Source organism: Indicator indicator, chromosome 5, assembly GCF_027791375.1.
Source record: "Indicator indicator isolate 239-I01 chromosome 5, UM_Iind_1.1, whole genome shotgun sequence".
In the NCBI taxonomy this organism is placed as follows: domain Eukaryota; kingdom Metazoa; phylum Chordata; class Aves; order Piciformes; family Indicatoridae; genus Indicator; species Indicator indicator.
The window spans coordinates 12,701,793-12,728,185 of record NC_072014.1 but is presented as its reverse complement, the minus strand read 5'-3'; the positions used below and the strand labels follow the sequence as shown (position 1 = coordinate 12,728,185).

The window sequence follows — 26,393 nt, the reverse complement described above, 5'->3', positions numbered from 1 at the left end:
AGATAATTTATTAAAATTTTGGGTTGTGCAAATGACCAGTTTCAGACAGCTGTCTCTCTCCTCCTCTGTTTACCCATGGGCTTACCTGGACATAAGAGAGGTACTAAGTGATGGTGTTGGCCTTTACCTGGCTGATGAGGCTTAATATGAAGCTTAAAAATAATACTAAAAGAATAATAGCCCTTCTCAGTCCCCAGCTGCTGAAATTAATGATCTGGAATTGGAGTTTTCATGGTGCATTGTTTGCCTTTTTTTTTTTTTTTGTAAACATGGAAGGGTAATGGGAACAGGGCAAACTCTGCTCAGGACTTTGTGTTTTTTGACTTACATAGACTTAATGTCAGATTAGTTCAGCAGCTTAGGGGATGCAGTTCTAAGAAGAAAACAATGAGAATGACATAAATGTTGAAGAATTGGATTGCATGGGTCCTGCTGCAATAAATGACATACAACAGGGGTAACTCGGGTTTGGAGCCTGTGAAAACTAGGGAAGCTTTTGGCTTATGTTCTAGTTACTAATTTACTCAGAGGAAAACAAAATAGCCTTTGTATAAATCCCTATTATAGGCCAAATTAAGTATGTCACTGCTTAAGAAATCCCACTGGCTTTGTGGAAGCTGACTCAGACTTGGGCATGAGCTTCATTTGTTTGCTAAACAGGAATCAGACTGATTTTTTGATAACAAATAGTGTTTGTTTAAAAGATTTCACCTTAAGATGTAGGAGACCAGTAAGTTTCATAATTTAGTCTCCAGTTCTCTGAAGTTTACACTAGTTAGCAGTGTTGGGGAGCAAGGCTTTGTTTGTGCATGTTGACACATGGAGATTTTCAGTGGAGTTGTTGTTTCTGAGAGAACACTGAACCTTTGTTGACTGTCTGGTATTGATGGTTAATGTTGCTTAAATTCCTGTTTTACACATTTGAAGGACAGCTCTCTTTACCTTAGAAACATATTTTTTTAATTCTGTACTAGTTTAAAAATCATCTGAATAAGCTTAAATTGTTGGTTTGAGTTTTGTAAATGGCTCTGTTGAAAGGTACATCTTCCATTATAAAATGTGCTGTATGTAAATTCTTTGAATTTGAGACTGTTCTGCACTGCCTGTGCTGAATTTTAATTCACCTACTTTGGGCTATATAGCACCCAGCATGAAGGGATTATGCTCTCTGAGGTCTTGATGACATGTTAGATTTGGGATTATATCTGAGGGATAAACAACAAAATCAGAGTGAACTAAAGAAATGCAGTTCTTTAAACAGACTGTTTGGTGTTTCAAAACTTGATCCTCCAACTGGGGAAGTGAAGGAGAAATACACAGAATAGTTTTGCCTGAAAATAGTTTTGTCTGACAAATGACAACATGCTGCTTTCACCATAACTTGAGGTGTTTTCTCTTTTAAAGCTGCAATTTTCTACATTCAATCCCTTCCTGTTACATGGAAGGATGTTTTTTATTGTGGCTTTACATACAGGACATATCTGGTTGTGTTGGTTAATCATGACCCCAAATACTTTGTTTCCCTGCCCATTTTTAAGCTGTTTCTAACCAATTCATTCTCTGTATTTGAAAGCTGCACAATTACTTGTCTGTTCCCAAGAGAAAACATACTTCAGACAAACACCATGCAGGGTGTAAGTTACATATTAATAAAGCTTGCGCTGAAGTACAGTTTTTATTGTCATGTTTTTCTTTGTCAGAAGACAGATCCTTTCAACAGCTGTGGCATAGGCTTGTATTTCATTGGCTGTCTTGCAGTGCAGATGTATCTAAAGGGATGCATCAGCATCTAGCTGTGACATGTTCACCTTTGTTCTTCAAAGTCGTGACCGGAGCTTCACGGCAGTTGCTAATACTCGGTATTTGGAGCAAATTTAAGCTATGAATTAAAGGATGTGAGATGAGGTACTGAACGTTCATGTTCCAAAGACTACTGTTAAAATGATAAGGCAACTTCTGTTTTGAAGAGAACTTTGTAAAGTAGCTAGTTAGAGTGCATGCTTGCATTTCAACTAGTCCACTCTTCTAATACTGCCCTCTGAGCAAATAAGAGATTTGCATTCAGTCCCCTGACATTTTATATGCAAATGCCCTATAAGATGATTCCCCCGTTGCTAATGCATTTTGTTGAAGAGTCTGACACATTTTTTTATTGCTCCCTTTATCTCTTGCATGCATTTTTCTGGCCAAAACATTCATGAAAAGCGCCCCCCCTTTTTTTCTCCCCTTCCAAAAGTTTCATCAAAGGACTGTTTTGATGGCTTAACTATAGGCATTTGATCTCGAATTCATCAGCCTTCTGATTTTTGAGCCTGCAATTAACATTGTCAAGCTTGATCTTTTACGTGACCCAATGGTCAACTGTAGGGAAATATATCTGAGCCAGGCTTAGTTAATTCAAATCAGTTTGTAAACCCCATTTTAATTCTTCTAAAGAAATGTAGATTATTGGCCCTGGAGTGTAGTGAGCCAAGCGTATCAGTAGTTAATGGTGAGAGCACAGGATTTGCCAGTTCAAAGGCATTAAGCTGCAGAGTTGTTAAGAGGTTGAGGAAGGGAAAAGATTGGGCCAGTTCACAAATATCATAACTGTCAGGAGCCCTCAAGCACCAAAGCAGATATTTCATGTATACTCAAGAGATCAGAAAGTTTACAGAGAAAATCATCTTGCAGGAGTCTTGACTTAAGGCTTCATTACCTTTCTAAAAACCTGATAAGCTGGGCCGTGCAAACGCGTTCAGTGCTGCCAGCCATCGTTAACTCAAAGGCATTAAGGGGTTCCTAGGAGCTTCGCCTTGACTTTTGGAGAAATGAAATCTCAGGATTTGGGTTTAAGAGAAGTTTTTAGAAGTGTGTCTGAAATGTATGATGTACACACAAAGCAAGTCAGGCTGTGGTCTCAGGAAATATACATGCACGCCTATCCTTGGCAGCCCTGAATTTTCTAAGTATTTGATGTGGCTTTAGATAAGGATTTAACCTTGTGGCTGTGATGATGTAATGAAATTGCTCCCCAAATAAACCTCCTCCTTGGTGCTGGGTTTGGCCTTGGCTATCATTCCCTTTTTCTTGAGTTGACAGGCTCATCTGACTCCAAGGTGAGTTGTTCTGGGGAGATAAACCCGCATGTAAACGTTCATGTGTTTTGGTTGCGGGGTTTGGTTTTTGTATTCCCTCTCCTCTGGTGTACCTTCTTAAGATAGCTCACCCTGGGGTTGGATGACTCCAAAGGTGTAGAGCTGCCCATTTCAGCAAGACATTGCAGATAGCATCTCAGCCCCATGGTGGTGATGCTCCATGCTGACCAAGTGGCAACATCTTGGTTGTGTCACCAATTCCTGTGTTGATGTTTTTGATCCTGTGAGTTAGGTTTCTGACTGGCTTGGAAGCTAGCTCGACAGAGATGGAAGGGATGTGAGTGATGCTTTCTGCTAGTAGTCTGAATGAGTTCACAGCAGATTCTAAATCTGTCCTCATTTGAGAGAAGACATTGCAGGATGATTGTTGTTTTTAATTAAAATGCTGATGACTTTCATTGCCGGTGAATTCAAATATCACATAGGCAGGGCTCTGTTCTTTGTATTAAGAAGTCTTTGTTCCAAATACATGCTGTCAAATGGCTGATTTTGTTTAGGCTTCTGCAAATGCTGAACTGCAACCCAGACTTCATGTCAAGGGAAAACCTACTGAAATCATACTCACCAAAACGCCGTTTGCTTTTCCTTTTTCTGTTCAGCATCTGAACCCAACCTGAAGTTACGATCCAGACTAAAGCAAAAAGTTGCTGAGAGACGAAGCAGTCCCCTCCTGCGCAGGAAAGATGGGCCGGTGGTCACCGCTCTGAAGAAGCGCCCGCTGGATGTCACAGGTGCGTCGGGTAAGCAACAAACCCACACCGGCCGCCACGGGCTCAGTGAGATGTCTCCTTCCAAAATTAATTTCTGCATCCAGTTAATTGTGCAGCCTGGATCTCTTGTGTGGCAAACAAAACCTGTATGGAGTTGGCAGAGTTCAGCGGTGAGTGATGCAGGTGGGCATCAGTAGTGTTGGGCTGCTGCCTACCCATCTATAGAGACAGCTTTATCAACTCAGTGAGGTGTTTCTTGGAGTTTAAGACATCCAGAGGCAGATGCAGCTGTATGACCAGAGTGTCACATTTTCCCCCAAGTGCTTCCGTGATCCTTCAGCAACAGATTGTTTAGAGATGAAATTTCTCAGTGGTGATCCTGTTGATACCCATGGGGAAGCCATCACTCGTGGCTGCCATCGTCTGGCAGTAAATGCTTCACAACCTGTTTGTTCTGCCCATAGCTTTGGGCAGTCTGCCATGGTTCCTTGTTAAGTAATTATGCTGAAGTTTTGAAACATGTAAGGCATTTTTTTATATATATACCTGATATTTCTGACTACTTATCTGACAATTTTTTGTTGAAAAGTCCTCTGGGACTGAAGTTTGTAAGGACAGATCGGAGTAAAGCAGATCATATAGATTACCATAAAGTTAATTCTTAGCACCATCTAGGGATGCCTCTCTGTAAGTGCCACTGTGTGACAGCTTTTCCAGACTTGGCTTGATTTAAAGCCAGTCATCATTGAAACAAACTCTAAGTAAGGTCTCTTGAGAGAGCCAGGTGGTATTGGGGGACCCTGCTACAACTGTGCACTGCTCTGTGTTAGAACTTCTCTGTTTGCTGAGGGAATAGATGATTCCGACAGCTAACCATAATTTATATTGGATCTGAAAATCAGATTCCCTTCGCTCCTCATGTACTGCTACAGTCATGTGGGTTTAGGATAAAGCAAGTCCTGATGGTTGACCCTTTGGTCCCAGTAATGCCATCAGACATGGCAGTGGAAACTCCTAGTGCTCTGTGAGTATGGGCCTGGTTCAATAAGCCAGCCTGGAGCCTGGCTGGAAAACTGAGTTGTTACAGTAAGAGGGGGAACTTAGGACTGGAAAAGAAGTTTTAAAACAAGGCCCACTTCAGGGAATACAAGTTAATTCTTGAAGAGTACATCTTCATACAGTCACAGTTTGAATGTCAGGTACTTTTCCTACATCTAGGACAGTATGAATGAGATCTAACATGTTGTACTTAGTGGCCATGGTCATGAAAACAATGCTAATGTTTTCCATGCAGTCAGAAGAATTTTTTCAGAACACCTAGACTCTCTGAAGTTGCTTTCCATGGAGAAGTGCAGTGTTAGGTGCTCAGCTGGGTGTTATTCATCACTGAGTTTTCTTAGCAGTAAGATGCGTTCCCAAATGCACAGTCAAAAAAAAGCAGCAAGGTTTAATTTTTTTCTTCTTAAAAAAAAAATCTCTTTACAGGTACCTCCAGTAAAGTAGCAAAGGTCAAATTTTCAAAGTAGTATGTACAGAATAGTGCCACAGAAGAAGGAATTTTTTTTTGATCCCCCAAATTGTAACAGCTGACTCATTTCTCCTGGGGTATCCTAGAGCAATTATCAGACTGCTGCAGCCTGAACTGCTGCTGCTGCTAGGAATTCTTCTGGTATTGGGCAAATCCTGAACATGGGAAAGAAGGAAGTTCAGCGAAAAAAAGTTGATGTTATTTACCTTCCAAAATGAAAGGAGAAATGGTGGAAGCTCTGCCATGCTCCAGGTGAGAGACCTTCCAAGGGAATTTTTCAGGCTGTTGCAATTTCATGAATTGTTTCCATTTGTTGTTACTGCTGTGTTCTCAGTGGCTTTGATTTCAGACTGGGCATCTCCGTGGTTCTGGTTGGTAAGTCCATAAGGAATGTGTTGATAAAACATACAAGGTTGAGAGGATTTTCTGAGAGTTCAGGTGCTGACAGAATTACTTTTGGAGGATTAACTCTGCCTTGCGTCTTTCCAAAGTGCTTTACCTGCTGAGTGGAGAAGGCTTACCAAAAAAAAAAAAACCCATGGCAGTGATTTGAAACAGATTTACTGGTCTGGACCCTGTAGAGTTTTGTCTGATTTTTGTCAAGTGGCCTCAGCCATGGCCTTGCCCAGTTGTCCATCCAGTCCCATATCACTCAGCTTTTAAATCTCTCAAAACTGTTTAATTTGACATGTTGGCAAAATACCACGCTTGTGAGTCTGTCCCAGGAAGTGTTTGGGAGCTGCCCACGGCAGAGTATGTTTCTCTGAGGGCCTGGCACAGTGTGGGCACACCCCAGATGATGAAAATGTTACCCACTCCTGCTTGCCCACACCAGTGTCCTGCTGCAGGACACCTTCCTTATGGCAGCAGAGGTCAGCTCTCGTGCATGGTCAGCCTGAGGCTTGGTGCTGGCAACGTATTTCTAGTAAATCTGGATGCACCAGAAGCCTGCATGGGAAAATGTCAACACCAGGATGGTTCCCCTGGTTGTTCCAGTGTGAGGTCTGATGCAATACATGGTGAGAGGGTATCATTAGGGTTATAAGATAAAGGTAGAAACACTTCTAGTGAAATAAAGGCTGGACAATCTGACATCATCCAGTTTGTCCTCTTCAACCCTTCCATGTCTTTTATTATCTTCCAGTCGTATTTAAAGTTATTAATACACTACAAGAGTGTATTAATAACTTTAAATAGAAGAATTCTTGTAAGAATGAATACACTTCTCCATGAGGAGAAGACGTAAACATGGTAAGTAGGTGCTTGGACAGACCATTTGAATGTGTTTGTCAGTATTTTAAGAGCCCTGGGAAGATTTAGGGGGAAGATAGAGAGGAGGAGGGTTGCTTTGCTTCAAAACAAAACTCAAAGGGTTGTTATCTGTCTAAATACCATCACAGAGATTGGTTGTAATACTAAAAGTTGGTTTTGGATGTGTTTTTAGACTCTGCATGCAACAGTGCTCCTGGATCTGGTCCCAGCTCTCCAAACAACAGCTCCAATAACATAAGCACCGAGAATGGAATTGCAGGATCAGTCACGAGTATTCAAGCAGAGGTACAGAGCCCTTCCTCACTCTGATTTTTAACACTTGGGTTTCTCATTAGTTTTTGCAAAGTTTAAAGAATTTGAGTGTGCTAACCAGTATGCACCACGCTGAAAAAACCCACCCAGATCGTGACTTGGAGCAGACTTTGGGAATTACCTCTTAGTCTAGGCTGACAGGATACATTATCTGTTTATTAAATCCGGTTTGAGCCAGCTCATGAGCTGCTTGTGGAAACTTGTAGTGGTTTTGTTGCGAAGAGAGAGTAAAAATAATGGGATTTAGCAAGGTAAAGAATGAAGAGTGTTTCCTGGTCAAATGCAAGTATATGTTCTCAGATATTGTATATGGGGTGAATTTGTTGTGTGTAGTAGGTTAGTCCAAGTCTGGCCAAACCAGACCGGATTAAAGGGAATGGATTTAACCTTTTCTTCTCCACGTAGGCATTTGAAAGCTTGGTGCCTGATGTCGTGTGCTAGTTTATAATCCCATAAGCTTTCACTATCACTTGAAGCATCTGCTATGGATGTCAGGGGCAGTGTATTGGGCTGTGTAAACAAGTTTAATTCAACACAGCAGCTCCTGGCTTCAGGGATACTGAAGCCCAACATTTTCTAAAGGCAGATATTGAGATGTGAGCTGTGTTAACTGGCTCCCACCATAAGCCTTACATGTATGAAACCAATGTGATTGTGTTGTTTCCCTAGTGCATTTCTTTTTATCCTGTTTACCATTAGCTGTTCTCCGAGCTCTAATGAATACTGTATCTGTCTGAATTTCAGGGTTGTAAAACAGGCTTGGGCTTTTTCTCACAAAATTGTAATTCAGAGCTGAAAAGGACTTTTTATAGTATAAACATAATCCCTTATTGCTTTCTAGTTTTGTACAGTTTTTCACTTTATTTCTGTTGTAGTGTAATAGCATTTAATATAGGCAATATGCCTTCTACTCGCCTCTGCAAATTATCCAACACATACCTACATTCACTCTAGACTTATTGTAGACCTTAAAAGATTTAGACAGTTCTTGTAAAGGTTAAGATGGTGTAAGGTGGAGTCTTTGCTTGATACTGGGGGTGTGAAGAGACATTGCTTTTGAGATGCACATTGATCACTTAGTAACTTTTTCCAGGTCTGCTCTGAATTATCTGATGTACAGGGTTATATATCAGATTTGCAGAGCTGAAGACTGGCTGAGCCAAGGGCACATCTTAGGTACCTTTGTGTTAGCCTCAGGAAGACTAGCGCTGAGTTCCTGCTTTTGCCAGACCAGGAGCTGTCAATCTTGTCTCTACTTAGCAAACTGCAAATCCCCAGTAACTACTGATGAGAAAACTAGAGAACTGAACAATTTCTTGTGATATAAACAGAGCAGGCATCTTCCTGCCAGTCAGTGTTAGGTTCTGCAGGTGAATGTGAAGCTGTAAGATTCACCTTAACCATTCTATTTTTCAACTAAATAATTTGAACTAATCATAAAACCATTTGTGTATCATCTGTGACTAAACTACTGATACCTGATAAAATGGACTCAAGATTGCAAGAAAAACTCTTTCCATCAACTGTTATTAATGCGGCGATTTTGAAACTTAGGCTGAGGCATGAGTAGCAGAGCTGATTTGGAAAAAGTCCCTGTACTGCCAAAGTCTTTCCTTTTCATCTGTGCCTCTTGTGCAGCTGTACCATAGTGGGTAATTCACATGCTGCTGCATGCAAAGAAGGAAGCATTTCCATCTAGAATTTTAAGAACAACAGCATTTAATATACCATTTCCAAACAACCTATGCATAAAGAAGGAAGAGAATCTAGTTCGAGTTTTCCTTGAACACACTGTCTAGAGGTTTTTTCACCTTTTTATATTTTTTTGTAAAATAGGAAAAAATATCACATACAAATGATTGTGCAGTTTCAGATTTGGAACTGCCCGGGACTGTGTTAAGTATATTGGATCATTGCTGTCACAGAACAGAATGAAACATAAATCACTGTGTGATGGCAAACAGAACATTGATACACTGTTGCACAAAATGTTCTCCTCCCAGCATTTCAGACATACTTGAATGGCTTAACTAAATATCCAAGTCCTTTGCATTTGTTTTGGGGAGAAAATAGCTCTACACTTTGTTCCAGCATTTAATTTTGTGTAATAACAGCTGATTGTATAGGTTAGCTTGGGAAAAAATAACTGGGTAGGCTTTGGGATTCTTTAAAATAATCTTCTTCATAAAAGTGGGATTTCCTGGTAGCCCAAGTGTTGGAGAGTAATTTAATACTAGTTGACCAGGCTTTCTCATATTTCCACTTTAAAATACTTAGAAATGTCTAAATGTTTCTGAAAAAACAACTTTCAGTGTTTCATGCTTACTTTCATGTTTTATTTTGAATGAGAAGTGTGTCTCTTTTTAGTTTGTTAGGACACCTCTTGAACCCTTTGGGATGTGTTGGAACATTGTATCCGAAGTCATGATTTAAGTTTCAATGTTTGCTTTTGCTGCAGAAAGACTACAGCTCTCTGCTTCTTTTTAAACCAGCCAGTATCTATTTTTAAACACTGTTTTTAAATTGAAAACCTCTGAAAGGTAGATGATACTCATTGCCTTTGCAGTTGATGCAAGACCATAAAAAGTACTCAGCTGCAAGCGAAAATTGTGCGCGTTGAAATTGTTCTCGACTGTGCAATTCAAAAAACGATTGTTTACGACCCATGGATGGGATCTGTGTGTTTAAAGTGATGATAATGCTGCTAAACACCATATGCTGATAGCAACAAGCTGCTGTGTTTTTCTCTTCGCTGTTTTTAAAACAAATCCCCAGGAGATGGTTTGAAAAACAGCTACAGAGTATTGATCATTCAAAGAGAAAATGGATGTAGTTTTGTTTCATTTATGATGCCAGTAAAATATTTCATTACTCTGCTGACAATAACTATCTTATCCTTGATGTGGCATGCTAACATTATGTAATTTAAATCAAAGCAAAATTGCCACTAGTGCTCAGAATTCCATGAAAGAAGAAGTGTGTGGGGATGCACAATCCCATATCCTTACCAGGTACCACTAAACAGCAAAACACTCCCTCCAAATTTCCTCATTTAGGGCAGTAAATTGCCAACTGAGATCTTAAAAACAGATTTACTTTTTTTTACAGAAGTACTGTTCTGTATCATGCTTTCAATAAGCTTGAATGTCATTAATGAAAGTACGAGAAGGCAGAGGGAAATTAGAAAAAAAAAAAAAACTTTGCCAATGAAATTCTGCACAAGGTAGTATGAGAGCTAGCTGACTTTGTTGAACACTTGGAATTTCGACCAGGTTGGACACAGGAAAGATGACTGGCAAGTTAGTGGCGCATGGAAGAATGAATTTGAGAGGAGAGGGAGGCAGAATCTTGAAGCTTGTTCTGTAGAAAATGTTTGGGTTTCAACATTAGTTCTTGGGTGCTTTTTTGGGTTTTTTCTCCTAACAGGTTGCTGCAGGGTTTGGTTTTTGTTTGGGGTTTAGTTTGTTTTTTTTTTTTTTTCCACCTTAGAGTCTTTGAGGGAGTAAAAGAGGTTTTTATTATCCAGAGCTGGCCCAGCCCTGCAACCAAGTAAATAGCCTGCAAAGTCTTGTTGACTTGCAGAACAATGATTTCAAGTCTAAAATGTATAAAGTGGTTCTTCAGATCTCTGTTACATCAATACAGATTGTTCCATAGTGTAATAAAAAGTTAATCATAATCCCTTTTTTCACAATTGCACCTGAGTTAAATAGCAGAAATTCTATAGAAAGTCTTTTTGACATCTAAACTCCATTTTGTTGAAGCTGGAAAATCACCTGCAGGGAATTCAGGGTGATTAGAACAGTTGTTTCCTAACAGTTTACTGTAATTTTTATAGTGGGTTTTCTAGTGCATACTTCAGTCTTGTTTTGAAATTAAAGTTATTTCTTTCTTAAGTGTTCCTGCTTTAAATGGCTGTAAGATAATTCAGTAAATCTTGTGTTTCACCCTGAAAATCAGAAAATAGCTACATAACTATGTCACCTTAAGGCTTTTGATGAAATTTTGAAGTCTTGATTTAAGCTAAAGCACACTAGTAAATAGCATAAATTGTCTGTGATTTGCTAAAGGGAACAACAGCCCTTGTAATGCCAATTTTTGTAAGATAATCTCTTTCAGCTTTAAAAGGGCAAATGCTTCAGAAGGAGCAATAAGCTCTTGCATCTTTGCAGAAGCTTTTTGCAGTGACATTGCATGAAGATTGTAGCAGCAGAGTACTGGTGAGGGTGCAGGGGTGATCTTTAGTCTACACAAAAGATCAGATGAACTGTGAAAGGTCTCTTCATTAGGACAGTGAGGCTGGTGGCAGTTGCAGAGTGAGGTCATCCCAGGGTCGGTTATCCTGGTCTTGTTACCGCTGCATGGCCATGACAGCAGCCTTTGGGCCATGTACCTGGTCTGTGCTTGTTTAAACTGGATCTGATGCTTGGCATAGCTCCCTCATCGAGTATTTCCAATGTCAGTACTGAAGTTGCACACTCTCTATGTTTCTGATTTGTTCTCACAGCAGGTGTACTGTGTCCTTAATCCAATCTGTAGATGCTCTCTCACCAGCGCAATGTTCTTGATTTTGTTTCCAGACCAGCCTGGCTCACAGACTTGTGAATCGTGAGGGCTCAGTAACACAGCTTCCTCTCTACACATCTCCTTCTTTGCCCAACATCACGCTAGGACTGCCTGCAACTGGCCCTTCCAGTGTAAGTATTCTGGGGGGTGCAGCTGTGGAAATGTTACTTTGCATTGATTTATCCCTTAATCCGCTGCCCCATCAATTGTGCCTTTGCAGGGAGGATCAGCGCAGCAGGATGCGGAGAGACTTGCTATCCCAACCTTACAGCAGCGGATCTCTTTATTTCCTGGCACTCACCTCACTCCTTACTTGAGCACTACAACGCTGGAAAGAGATGGGGGAACTGCACATAACCCTCTTCTGCAACACATGGTCTTACTGGAACAGCCAGCTGCACAAACACCCTTAGTCACAGGTGAGTGCGCTGCAGCTGATGTCCAACACTCAGTCCCAGCTGGGAAAAGAAAGCAAGAAACATCTGTTGGGGTTTTGTAAAGTCTGTCTCTTGTACGAAAGAGGCACTGCATCATCTGTACATTCTGTAGGTAACTTTTAGGATGGGTTCATTGATACATTGGATATGGGTGACAGTTGCAAGATCAGAGGTTACCCCCCTCATCCAGAGGTGGAGGGAAGTTGCGTCATCATTATGGCAAAATAGAAATTTGTTATTTTTTATGTATTTGTTTCCATAAGTACAGTGTAAGTCTGTAGGTCATGATTTAAACTATATCGTTAGAGTTCCACTTTAGTTAACCACTTTAGATTAAAGTGGAGACAAAAACATTGTGTCTTATGATTACCCTTCCTGTTTATCACAGATGGTTTCTAGTCCGTATATGAAAGGCACACATTTACAAAATCACAGATGAAAATGCTTGCTTTTCATCATTATTATAAATGGCAAAAACATGGCAAAATCAACTGCATTCAAACAGATTGTATTTGTTTGTATATGTTGCATTTTCAGTATGCTAATTGCTTTGAATCACTCTCTGTGTCATATTTTCAGTACTAAGTACCTGTGGGAAGGCGTATGTCTATAAATAGGGTTGATTCAAAGCAATAATCTTCAGTAGGATGCATTTCTGTTTTACACTGTGTAATGCTGGGAAAAAGGATGTTCTGCATAAGTTAGGGATGTGTTGATTTTTATTTCTTTCATTCCATTTCTAATGGAAACTCTTGGGAGATGTCGGCCACTGAAGCATTACAGCACAGCTCGTTAGTTTGGTTTGTGTCTGGTTTTACATTCAATTCCCAAGAATATACTTTGGGTTGTGATAAGCTTGTAAAGCATGGATGCATGTGGGAAGCTGAAACATAGAAGTGTGGTATTTAGCCAGCCCTCTCAGGGCTATGAGATAATGTGTGCAAATTCCTTGAACCTTTACATAATTTTCTGTTGCCTCCTTCTGCCATGGTTGCTGTGGCATGACAGGGTTACCTAAAGTCATGACATGGCTTTTCACCAGTTGTTTTTTGCCCAAGGTGTGTTGATGAAGAGCCATTGGAGATGACTTCCCCTCCTACCCTATCACTAAAACTTTCTTCTCTGTTTGTGCTGGCATAGAAAGAAGTGCTGTTCTGTTTCTATTCGACTTCTCTTGAATCTTCCCTCAGTTTACAATGTACTGTGTTTGCTTCCAAGTGTATTCCTTCTAGTCCACCTGCTACGTGCGGTGCTTTCAGAGTGAGTACAACATGTTATAAACCAACACTTTGGAGAAATATTCACAATACAACAGAGCAACAAGAAGAAACACGTGTTCAGATGCAGCAACTGAAGGAGAGCAAGCGAACGCATGGTCTCAAGAGCCCTAAGTGGACTGGCTGCCAAACTACAGTTAGTACTTCAGCTTCCTTGGGAGCAAAATAGAGTTTATCAGTATTCTGCTGATAGTCTTCAGCCCTGGAAACTTTCCTGATGGCTGCAAAATTATCCAGCACAATGACATGCTCTTTCTGTGCAGGAAGGTAAACATGGCCAGGCCTGGAAAGCTAGAGCAGAATTCCTTAGGTTTATTGTTCCTCTTTTGACAGGTTACTCTAGGTAATATCTTTCGTGTTGATATGTCTGTTCCAAGCAGGAGCAAGGCATCTTCCTGAAAGGTCTTCACAGGGTGACCTTGCTCATTCACTTGGAGGAAGGTAGTCTTCCAAGGCATCCTATGCAGACTGTATAGGATCCCTTCCACTGCTGTCTAATTTAAGCTTTTGGGAAGAGGAACTGTGCTACAAGGGAGATGAACTGCTTCTTTCTGAATTATTCATGTGTTCATCCACACACAGACGTATGTGTGTGTGTATACACACGTATGTCAGAGTATCTTATTTTATAAATGATTCCTTTCAGAAAAACGAGGAGTGGGAGAAACTCAGAAAATCATTCCTCAAGATGAGAGGCTATTAAATGAGTCAGATTCTTCTATGTAGGGCAGTTCTGTGAATCAGTGGGAAAAAGAGGTAATGTCCTGAGACAGAAATGTCAAGGTGTTTCTAAATTGCTGAGTTCAGCTGGCTTCTAGGCAACTTCTCTTTCTTCTCCGTGAAAGACTGAAGGAAGAGAGAAGATACAATTTCTCTGACCCTTGAACTGGGCAATATTTCTCAATGTTACTGACCACTTGTGCAGTCTTTAGATTGTTTTATAAAGTGATGTAAAACAAAAGAGTGTGTGCAGCTTTATCTGCATTAGGGAGACAGCAGTTCACACCAGTGAGGCCTTTCTGTCCCAAGGTATGGGGGGAAAAAAAGTAAAGGTTTATCCTCAACTCCTCCACCCTTGGGTTGGGCTTTGTGTTGGGTGTGTCTTCAAGTCTCAGCTTTAGAAGAAGTATGAAAAGTTATGTTTTTGGAGAGCAGAATAAGAACTAAAAAGATAAAAAGACAAAACACTTCCTGAAGGCATGCTCTTACCAGAGCTCAGATAGGTATTTCACACTGTAGTCATCAGAGACACCCAAATTGTCGGGGCCATGTGAGTAACACAAGTTATCCAAAAATAACTTTAAGTTGCTAGCATTTACACACAGGACAGCGATGGAAACAATTCTAGCAATTTATCATCTTGGCCTCTAACTTTCCTTTTTTCTGCAGAAGTAATGAAGCCTGATGGCTCCCATATTCCTGAAATGCTTCATGGATGTGCTTTTTCCCGTGCAAACCTAGTCGAGGTTTTATCACAGGGAAGTTTTTATCTCTAGTCGTTTTTATGGGGTGGGGTACAGCATAGCCAAAAGCAGACATGCTTTCCTCTGTGGTCAAGAGTAGGAAGCAGCTTCATCAACATCCATCATCGTTCAGCATGTCCAGTGAGCACCCTGTATAATTTCTGGATGCTGCAGGGTGGCGTCTTGGGTTGGTGCTTAATCTGGTATTACTCCCTGTACCAAGGCAAGCTGTAAGACTTCAACTCCTCCACACTACCACTGTGATCTTAATTCATGTCGTGTCATGGAAGGCGCTGTATCACCCATTTGAAGAAATGAGACGTTTCTGTAAGGTCTCTGAGTAAACAAGCAAACAAGAAATTCAAAAGAAAGTAAAGTATTACTCCATCCAATGGTAATTAATTGTTATCTATTCTCTTTGAAGGAGCTTCAGCTGTAAATGGCGAGGTGGCTGGTTTGAACAATATATGTCATCGTCACCATCAATGTTACTCAACAGCCGTTTTCTCCCTTCCTTTCTTCTTCCTTTTTTCTTCTCTGCTGTTTTTTCCTCCATATTATCTTCAGACTGGTATCTTTCAGGACTGCCCCTCCATGCACAGTCTTTGGTTGGTGGAGAACGGGTCTCCCCTTCAATACACAAACTCCGGCAGCATCGCCCGCTGGGGCGCACGCAGTCTGCTCCCCTTCCCCAGAACGCCCAGGCCCTTCAGCAGTTAGTGATCCAGCAGCAGCACCAGCAGTTCTTGGAGAAACACAAACAGCAATTCCAGCAACAGCAACTGCACATCAACAAGGTAGGCATGACACTTTCAAAGTCTTTCCTCCTTGTGCAGCAATACTTCCAGCTCTAGGTGACACTATTTCAGAGTTTCTTATGCAGTGATGTATGTGGTCTTAGCCTCCATAGCCAACTGGCCTTCATCCTTGCACCTCTTTTTCGTGATAGACATCAGCGAGTGGATGTCCATCACCAAGGTGAGGATCGATATGCGTGTTGCAGACAGTGGAAAGGCAGCAGAGTTCAAACTTCTGGCTTCCAGTAACACTTTTTGAAGTTGTCATTGCTACCGTTCATCCACATCAGGATCTTTTGTCAGCTTTGTAACAAAAACCATAAAATGCTGTCAAGGAATATGGGGAAAGTACCTACTGGGCATATATTACACTTCAAAGAGAGAAGGAGGAGTAAGATAGGTTTTGGAACAAAATAAAGAGTGAGGAATTTCAGATGTGATAACACCAGGAGATAATTGAAACTGAAGAGATTCAGGTTTACTAAAGCATTTTTCACAGGAATTGCCTTTAGAAAGAGAAAAAAAATCACAATCTCCAGAATCCCTAAACAGTGGTGCTGTATAAAGCATGGCAGTATCTTATGCATTTCTTCTCCTGAAAATGAGGACAGTATTGCTCTGTGTCCTCCAGAGGTTATTTTGAAGATTAATTAGATGCAAGTACAAAATTTGCTTTGAAGAATGCAGGCACTATGTTTGTTAGAACATCAGATGAAGGCTGCAGAGCAAAATTCATCAGTGCTCAGGTTTTGTATTTGCTTCATAGCCAAAATCATCTATTTGGGCATCCCAATGTTACAATGAAGCTAAAACAAAGCTGCTTTGAGGTGACTACATTGAGTATGCTTTAAAAAAGACAAAAACCATCCTGATGTTTCAGCCTAGGGCAAGGTAAGCACACCTTTTAAGTGCAAAAGGTCTGATCACAGGTGGTATGGATGAATCTGTGATGCTTCACCCCAGCTGAGGTTTTCTCTCAGCATTTCAGAAGGCACAGTCAGTTGCTATATTTGTAATATAAACGTTGCAGAAGAGAGAAATAAAACATAATCAGTGTGATATTTTTATGATTGATTTATAGGGTTTTGAGGCTTTCTAAAGACTTTTCTCAAGAAGATCCAAGCATATCCAGTAGCAAGTTTCAGGCAGATTATTGGCAGGCAGACCTCTCAAGATTGCTGCAGTTTAATTTAGGGTGGAGGTCTCTCCAAATATTTCCACTGTTCCAGTCCTATGAGAAAAATACAACTACTGAGAACTGGGTATTAAAAAAAAAAGAAAAGAAACAACAAAAAACCACCACACAACCCCTTAAAACTTTGTTTATAGACTGGAGCTAAGGCAGGATGATTACACAAGTTACTGACGTCAATCATGTACTTCTGGAGAGCTGCCACTGCACGCCGTGTGTGCTAGCCCGGGACCTCATTCAGCCCTGCACACCAGGGTGGTAAGGAGCCGCTGCTGCCAGAGAGATTTCCTCCTTACCCCCCTGCAAACCCCCTTCATGACCAGGGATCGCTGGGCACAGGGTGCTAGGTAGAGTTTCTTTGTTCAGAAATAAATGTCAGCTGGGCGGTTTGTTTGTTTGAGGTTTGGAAGGCTTTTCTGTTGCCAAGGCTTGTAAGCGTCCAAAGGCTTCGCCATGACGTACCCGCTGAACTCATTCAGACTTTCACTTGGACCTCCCAGGAGCTGGAGAGCCTGTGCGACCAGAGCCGAGCGAGTCCTCCCGCAGCCGCAGCACTCTGAATTTCAGCTTTGTTAGAGCTGTGATCTGTCGTATCCAGAGCAGAGGCAGGCGGGGATGGGGGGAGTGCAGTTAAACTGATTGCACAGGGGCGATTTCTCGGCGTTTGATTTATATAAGCAATGAGTTGAAATGGTTGGGTCCGAGCGCTGTATGCGTGTGGCAAATTTACCCCGTGGGATCGCATCCAAGTGCTGACAGGGAAAAAGACTTTTCCCAGATGCGTGGATATTTTCAGACCCTCGTGTGCAGAAAAGTAAGGACAGCACAACTAAAAATAATGCAAGAGATTGCTGCCTTTTAACTGTTAGCAGAACTGACAGCAGTGTCTGTTCAGGTTGTGTTGAATTTGCTGTAAATAATACAAGGCTGCTTTTCAATTGCTTGTGATTTTTCCAAACTTTTAAGATTTTTGCCTTAAACTTTTCCTGGTAGGTGTCTACCTCAAATGAAATTTTTGAGAAGATTGCAGCCAAAACAAGTCTTGCTATTCCAAGAAAGTGGCTAAGGAAAAGAATATGTTGGTTTGTTCTGGATTGAAAAATTATAATCATTTAGGGGATTTGGCTGTGAAGCTTTGGTGCCTGAGGCTTTGGTGCAGCACCTTGGAATTGGACAAACACGAACAGACTCCTAGAATGCTTTGGGTTGTAAAGGGATCTTTAAAGGTCATCTAGTCCAACCCCCCTCCAGTGAGCAGAGACATCTACCACTAGAGTTGCACATAACCCCTTCCAACCTGACCTCAGCTGTTTCCAGAGATGGGGCTTCTACCTCGCTGGGCAAACTGTGCATCCAGTAGTTCAACACTCTCAGTGTAAAAGCTTTCTTCCTTACATCTAGTCTAAAGCTCCCGTCTTTTAATTTCAGTCCTTGGTCTGCTACTCTCAGCAGTAAACTGGGGATGACTTGAGCATTTCAAAGCATTTGGTTCCTGTTTGGGAGCTGGCTCGCTGATAGGGACTTCCCCAGCTCACCACAGGTCTCTGTATGGAAAATGGGGGTCCCAGTCCTGATCACCTGGTGTTCATGTTGTCACCTGATGGTGACATTTGCATTTGTTTTAAGGAGAGGAGAAAAACACGCTCTAAACCCACCACCTGCACTGAGCAGATTCAGTCAGTGAGCATCTTCCAGCAGCACCTCTTCTCCATGTCTTTTGCAGGACAGTGAAATGGAACAGTCAGCTGCAGAGGTATACTTTCAGATTTAAAGCATGTAATCTTAAAATCAAAACCCCCATCTGGGGCATAGTTTGCCCATAATCTTTGCCTTGGCTGCTTGTTTGATGGCATGGAGCAGCTCCAATCCCTGCCTGCCATTGAGTTACCATGAACAGAGAGGATAAAATATGAGATGCTAATGTCTCACTGCTCTAGTGATGATCACACTGTAAAAATCAAAATCCTTCAGAACCAGACTTTGAGACATTAAACAACATTCTAGAGAAGAATTCGGAACTGCTCAGCCTAGAGACAAGAAGGCTCCCAGGTGACCTTATAGTGGCCTTTTAGTACTTAAAGGCAGCCTACAGGAATGATGGAGAGGGACTCCTTATCAGGTAGTGTAGTGATAGAATGAGGGATAACTGTTTTAAACTGAAAGATGGTGTATTTAGATTAGATGTAAGGAATAAATTCTTCACTGTGCTAATGATGAAGCATTGAAACAGGTTGCCCAGAGAAATCATGGATGCCACATCCCTGAAAGTGTTCATGACCAGGTTGGATGGGGCTTTGAGCAACCTGGTCTAGTGGAAGGTGTCCCTGCCCATGGCAGGGTGGTGGAACTAAATGATCTTTCAAGTCCTTTCCAACACAAACCATTCTATGAAGAGCAGATACATCATATCTAGTAGACAAATCAGATGCCAGCTGTGCTGAAATTTTACTAGCAAAGAAATGCAGGGTTTTTTTTTCCTTCTGAAGCATTCCACAGAAAAATGATGGATTCCTTATTCTCCTTGTATTGTGTCCTGATGTTATGATTTTTTTCTTTCCATTCTTCATATTTCAAAGATGTAGATAAGAAATGTTGCCAGCTGTGTCATGTCTCTTAAAAATGCTTGTGACTAGAGGTGTAGTTTCTTCTGTACTGTAGTAGTTAGCTGTCCAAGGCTAGAGAGACAGTGCTTTTAACAGTGTTTTACAGTGGCAGTATGTGATAGCCAGAAGCAAATGTGTTTGAAACTGAAAAATAGAGGAGTAACCTCATTGCAAAGGAAGCTGGAGAGCTAATTAAGGGAAGGAGAGTATATTTATGGTGCATTGTCTAATTGTTTACAATTTCAGATATATTCATAAGCATTTTCAGTGCTATATTAACTTTATACTCATTCCCTTGTGCTTTTATTACCTTAAATTTTCTTAAATTGCACAAACACATGTTAATGAAATTGCAAAACCTGAAGATTTTTAGGGAATTTTAATGAGCCTGGCATGGACATACTCATGTATTATACGGAATATCTCCATAACAAATTGTTTCTTTGCAAAAGAAGAACGGAGTTGCAGCAGCTAGAACAAGTAACATACAATGTTTGAAATGTCCTTGTCAGCAACCACTTGAACTTCCAACCTTCATTGGTTTTTTCATTTAATTCTTACATTTTTATGGAGTTGGAATAATTTAAAACTTCTAGGGAATTACATTGTTTTTAATTTCTATTACATTTGACGATGACATCATAAGTTATTTTCCCAGCAATTACTTTTTGTAGTTCATAAGTTCAAAAGGTATTAAGTTCAAAGCCTGAGACCTTCAATCCCAGCAGAGAAGTAGCAGAAGATGGTTTATGAGGATTTAATTATCTTTAAAACAGATTATATTCATCAAGCCTAAGAGGTCTTAAAGAAAATTAATGGCAGAACTACCTTTAGCTTAATGTGGTTTTGTTACCCCATGTGCATTACGAGTAATGAAGTTGGGGAGATGGGGGAGGGGGGGTAGAGTGGGAGGTGCCTCATAAAAATCCTTAAGCAGTTTTGATCACTGAATCTTTTGGGTTGGCAGGAACCTCAGGAGATCACTTGGTCTGCTGTTCTAGCTCGAGCAGGGTCAGCTAGAGCTGGTTGTTCCAGTTGTGTTTTGAATATATCCAGGGACTGAAACTCTATAACCTCTATAAACAACCTGTTCAAGTGCTTGGTTACCTTTTCAGTAAAAAATACGGGGGTTTGTGTTCAGAAAGAATTTCATGTGTTTTCATTTGTGCCCGTTGTCTCCTGTCCCATCACCTGTAAGTGGAGCCCATCAGGCCCCATGGGCTTATGTATGTCCAGGTTTTTTGAAGTGCTCCCTAAAGCTATTGATCCTCCACCAAGTTTTCCTTGCTCCAGACTTTGCCTCTGGTCTCAAGAGCCTGGGATTTCTGAGGGATGATCTTGCCTAGTAAAGAAGGGACACACAGGTATACATGGTGTCTGTTTCTTTTCTGACGGTGTTAAGTCGTTGTCCCTTCTGAAATGCAGTAATCTGCAAAGTGCTGGAAAGCCATGGCACAGCTTCCTGGTCCTTGCAACGCTCTGTTTCTAAGAGCTTTGAGCCCCACTCATTTGAGATCATCCACTGTAGCTCTGAGCAACCTCTTGCCATCCTTGCTGATGGCAACTGATCCATCACATTTCCTTTATCTGCCTACATCTGCTTTGTATAGCTTTGCTTAAATTATATGGTAGAGCCTCTCTTCCTACATTTAGGGAAAAATATTTAATTTCAGGTTTGAGCTACTGTTCTTCAAAGAGGAGGGTACTCACCAGTAGTCACTCCTTCTGCATGTGTTCAATAACCATGTTTTGATTTAGCGTTTTGGATTTTAAATCAATATTGCTTTTCATAGCAATGACCTAATCCTTATTAAAGCTGTGCTCTGAGAACTTTCAAAGTTCAGCAGTTTCTTTATAAGCCTATGAAACAAGTACACCCTGAGCTCTTTTAAAGAAGGGAAATAGATTTATTTACCTTTGCTGGATTTAAAAACACTTCTTTTTCGTTCTTTTGTTGTTACTGTTGTTCCAAATAAAATTCATAAGCAGTCTGAGATGGAGAACTGTGAATTTTATCTCGCCAATGAACTTTCAAAAAGTCTGAGTGAATTGTAGTGAAAATTATATAGTTCCCTTTGTTTTAGCAGCTGCTTTCTGAAAAGTTCGCTACCTCTAGTTAGGAAGATCTGGTTAGAATGATGCTGTTCTTGCAGTTTCCTTCTGTACAGATGCTGTAAACTGAATGTCCTCAGTTTCCTTCAAACTAACTTCCTAAGAGTGCAAATTTCAAAGGAATCTTTCTCACAGATAAAATTCAGGAGGTGATTCAAGAAGAAGCTGGGCAAGAAAGGTAGCAGAAACCCTCTTAGAGGGTCTGTATCTCTCATCTTTATTCAGAATTTAATTGCCATATGTACTGATCATTATTAATGCTTCTCCTGCATGGGTTTGTGACTGGAGTAGCATCCATGGGGTGCAGGCACAAGAGGCTATTTTTTCTTCAGAAGGAAAATCAAGCGCAAAATGAAGGGGCCATCATTATTTGGGACACAGGATTTCATAGTGTTTACTGCCAAGGTTACCCTGACCTTTCCTTTGAGTGGCTCTTTTGGACCTAGTTTACAAGATAAAAGCTGTAATTCACAATTGCACTTTTAATGAAGCTGGCTATTTGAGAAGAACAGAGTGATCTTTACCTGCTATGAGTTACATTTTATTTATTGGTTAACCTCTGGGTTGTTTTCAGATTATATCAAAACCCAACGAACCAGCTCGCCAGCATGAAAGCCACCCTGAGGAGACAGAAGAAGAGTTACGAGAGCACCAAGCCCTTTTGGAGGAGCCATACAGTGACAGGGTTGCAAGCCAGAAGGAGGCCCCAGGGCTGGCCAGTGTGGTGCAAGTAAAGCAAGAACCCATTGAGAGCGATGAGGAGGAAGCAGAGCCACAGCAGGAGCTGGAGTCTGGACAGAGGCAGGCTGAGCAGGAGCTGCTCTTCCGTCAGGTGAGCTTGCAAAATACCAAGTTTGGGACTTGCTTCTTTGCAGAAAGTTGTTTGGTTCTTGGCAGTCACCTTACACTACTCTAAAGGCAAGAAGCTGGGGGAAACCAACTCTTTGAAAGTTTGCCACATAGAGAACCTGCAGGTAAAATCAGTGCCATCCTTCCTTGGAGTCACCATGTCAGCTTTGAAGTCCCAGGGAAGAGAATCTGGATCACCTGCACAAAACACAGCCAATGTGTCTGCAGGCACTGAACCACTTCCAGTTTATTTCTTTGGAAAGACAAAGTGGCTTTTTGAGCACTCAAAACTAGCAAAGGGTTTTTATGTTTTTAAAAAAACGTCTCTGCCCTAGAGAAGAGCTGGGTAAAGGAACAAAGGATGAGGTTCGTTGGAGGAGATTGTTTATTCAACTGGAGATCCCAGAGATTGAAGCTATGCTCACTTTTGAGGCTAAGCGCCAGAGGCTTGTGGATTGCAAGTAATACATCCAATAACAACATAGCATAATCTGGCATGGTTTAGATGACAGTGTCCCAAAGCTTCCTGTTGTGGTAGCAGTAATGAAGGTGAGAAGGTCACAATTCTCAGAGCATCAATGCTCTGCTGATCTTTACAGCCATTAGCTCTCCGCATCTGACTGGGCCTATAGCCGTGGTGAACCCCCACATAGGATCTGCAGGCAAGAGCAGACTGCAGTAGCCATGCCAGGGTGTAGCTTTGAGTAAATCCACAGCCCTTGGCTAGGTAGAAGGGACTCACACCAGATTTGCAGGTGCAGTGTCTGCAAATCAGATGCAAACTGGTTGCTCATGTAGCCATTTGAATCTTGCTACCATCTTCCTAGCACTGCAGAACAGACTTTCCTGTCATGAATGTCATTGGCTGTTGTTGCTCAGAAAACACATTTTTTGGTTCCTTACTGAGCAGCATTACCTTCATAACAGTGCTGCCTTGAAGGATCAGTACCACTGCCAACCATGCCTGTACAAAGTAGGTTTTTGGTTTATACAGTCCCGTCTGAACCGCATTGCCTTTATAAACAAATAAATAAATTCAATGTAACATGCTGCTACTCTTGGACCACAGTGATACCATTCCTCTGAAAGGTCAGCCCCTTCTGTCCTATTCATGGGGACATGGTCACACCTAAGTCTTGAAAATTATTTTGTTTCAAAGAGGAGGGAGTAAATAGAGGAAATGGGAAGGTTGTTAGGCTGTGGCTGCACTGTGGAAGCTGGAACAGCCATCCCTTCTGACCAAGAATCTGTCCAGGTGATGGTGTGGCTGCACAGAGACCCAGCTTGGTTGAGAATGCTCTCCTGCCAGGGTTCCAGTTGAGCCTGACTAGGTCCCTGGTCTGGTGCATCACACTGTTAAATGCACCTCTGCAGCAGTGGAGAGAGTCCTAACTACTGGAAAGAATCTAATGGAGGGCCAAGAAGATCATTAGGGGACTGGAGCATCTCTCTTACAAGGAGAAGCTGTGAGACCTGGGGCTCTTTAGCCTGGGAAAGAGAAGACTGAGAGGGAATCTTATCAGTGCCTATAAATATGTAAAGGGTGGAGGTTAAGAGTGTATGGCTGGGCTCTTTTTAGTGGTGCCCAATGATATGACAAGGGGCAACAGGTATAAACTAGAACACAGGAGGTTTCACTTAAACATATGCAGAAACCTCTTTACTTTGAGGGTGACAGCACTGGAACAGGCTGCCCAGAGAGCTTGTGGAGTCTCTTTCTCTGAAGACTTTCAGACCCCCCCGGACATGTTCTTGTGCAGCCTAATCTAAGTGAACCTGCTTTCACAGAGGGATTGGACTAGATGATCTCTGGAAGTCTTTTCCAACCCTTACCATTCTGTGAGAGACACAGGAAGAGACCCAAGGGGAGGATGGGGCTGCTTCATGCACCAGCTTTGGGGCTGCACTTACAGAATCATTTGGGTTGGAAGGGACCTTTAAAGGTCATCTAGTCTAATTGCCCTGCTGTGAGCAAGGACATCATCAACTAGATTAGGTTGTTTGGAGCTTGTCCAAGCTGACCTCAAATGTTTCAGGGATGGGCCTTCTACAACCTCTTTGGGCAACCTGTTCCATCATTGACTTTGCTCTAGAAATGTGCACATCTTCATTTTATGCACACATGTGAATGTGCTCATTTATCAGGAAAAGGAGACCAAGCCTGTAAACCATAGCAGTCCATAAAAACCCTTTTATGAAGGCACCATGCAGACGTTCAGCAACTACCTGCTTCTTTTCCCCACAGCAAGCTCTTCTGTTGGAGCAGCAGCGTATTCACCAGCTGAGAAACTACCAGGCATCTCTGGAGGCAGCTGGCATGCCCGTTTCATTTGGAGGGCATCGGCCTCTGTCTCGTGCACAGTCCTCACCTGCCTCCGCCACCTTCCCGATGTCTGTACAGGAGCCACCCACTAAGCCAAGGTTCACAACAGGTAACATTTTTGGGGCCCTGGAGGCTGAAGCAGTGGGGCTGTGGTTAATATTTTACTGTATGTTGTGCTTTTCTGCCCTGTCCTTGCAAAACCGTACAGGGGCTGTGTCACGGCTGTGTTTGGGGACTCCATAACATCCTGGTTTCATTGAGGATAAGATTCATTCATTTTATGTCCTGTTGCCCTGCTTGTCCCTTCCCCAGACAGAAAAAAGACCTGCAAAAATCAATAGAAGCATAGGACAGTATTTTAATTGCATATCTCCAGAAAAAAAAGGACCAGTTATATGCTGTGACAAAGCTGATTTAGATGCAAGGCAGAGAGAGGTACTGATATTGGAAAAGGACAGTGTGCCAAATGCAGTATCTGTTGGCTGTATTTCCTGTACCTTCTCCAGTCCCTGCGCAATCTCTTGCCAGAAGCTACCCACTCTGGGCAATGTGCCTACTCCTCCTTCTCCAATACACTCTCTGCCCAGGAGTCTGTTCCCATAGGTTAGGAAAAATGAGGTGAGTTGATTAGTTCAAGTGGTCTTAAACAGACAGACTGAAGAGTGTTTTTCTTGCCTGTTCAATCTTAATCTCAAAGGAAAATTAAGAGTGCAGTGAAAACCAGAAGTGCAAAAGAGGTGTTAGTCTCCTAACCCTAGGGAAATGATCAGCCCTCTGTACTCGGCTTTGCTGAGGCCACGCATCGAATACTGTCTTGAGGTCTGGGCTCCTCACTGCAAGAATAATACTGTGTCCAAAGAAGGGCAACAAAGCTGGTGAAGGGTCTATAGCCAAGTGTTATGAGGAGCAGCTGAGGGAACTGGGGTTGTTTGGCCTGGAGAATGGGAGGTTGAAGGAAGACTTTGTTGCTCTCTACAGCTGCCTGAAAGGAAGTTGAAGCAAGGAGAGAGTTGGTCTCTTCTCCCAAGTAACAAGCACTAAGACAAGAGGAAATAGTCTCAAGTTACACCAGGGGAAATTTAGGGTGGACATTAGGAAAAAGTTCTTTCCCAAGAGGGTTGTTAAGCACTGGAACAGGCTGCACAGGGAAGTGGTGGAATCCCCATCCCTGGAGGGATTTTAAAGATTTGTAGGTCTGGTGCTGAGGAATAAGGTTTCATGGTGACTCGGCAGCACTGGATTACCAGTTGTACTTGGTGATGTTAAAGTTCTCTTCTAACCTAAAGAAACCTAAGATTAATTGTTCTTCCTGAATCCTGACAACCAACTTTTTTCCACCAAAACCCTTTCTGTCTATTCAGTAGCGTTAGGAACAGATGAGAGTTAATTTATGTGCAACTTTTTTCAAGTCATATGTTGAGTGATTGGGCAGACTTTAAAATAAGTCCGCCTTCTTCCCCAAATGTCAAGCTCTATTTTGTGAATGAACATTTTGCAATGCAGTGTATGCCCTGGAAAGAGGAAGGGGGGGGGGGGGGGAAAAAGTCCCAAACGCCCAAATAAGAGCAACTCATGATTTTGTTTCTCTTTCCCTTATCCGTTTATTCTTATTTAAGCCACGCTTTTTACATCAGTAAAATCAGCACTGGGAACCGGGTCTATTTTCAGGGGCTGATGGCATAGTAATAGTGATATGTTAAATATGACTTTATTCTTCAGCTGCTAGCTGCAAGGTGGAAAGATGTGTGATGAGCTCTGCAAAAACCCAAGGAGTATCTCGGTTTTTTGCAAATAAGCCCTTTAAGTCTCTCTTTG

At 41.7% G+C, this 26,393-nt stretch overlaps 1 protein-coding gene across 1 annotated transcript in view; it reads left to right on the top strand.

The window, feature by feature from the left end:
- The window catches only part of HDAC4 (histone deacetylase 4), a 193,990-nt gene that overhangs the window by 114,903 nt on the left and 52,694 nt on the right, over positions 1 to 26,393 (top strand). The window contains exons 7-13 of the mRNA XM_054381416.1: positions 3,737 to 3,877; positions 6,820 to 6,932; positions 11,540 to 11,656; positions 11,746 to 11,944; positions 15,270 to 15,499; positions 21,981 to 22,238; positions 24,501 to 24,687. Of these exons, the coding sequence (XP_054237391.1) occupies positions 3,737 to 3,877; positions 6,820 to 6,932; positions 11,540 to 11,656; positions 11,746 to 11,944; positions 15,270 to 15,499; positions 21,981 to 22,238; positions 24,501 to 24,687 (1,245 nt within the window). The remainder of the gene's footprint in view (positions 1 to 3,736; positions 3,878 to 6,819; positions 6,933 to 11,539; positions 11,657 to 11,745; positions 11,945 to 15,269; positions 15,500 to 21,980; positions 22,239 to 24,500; positions 24,688 to 26,393) is intronic.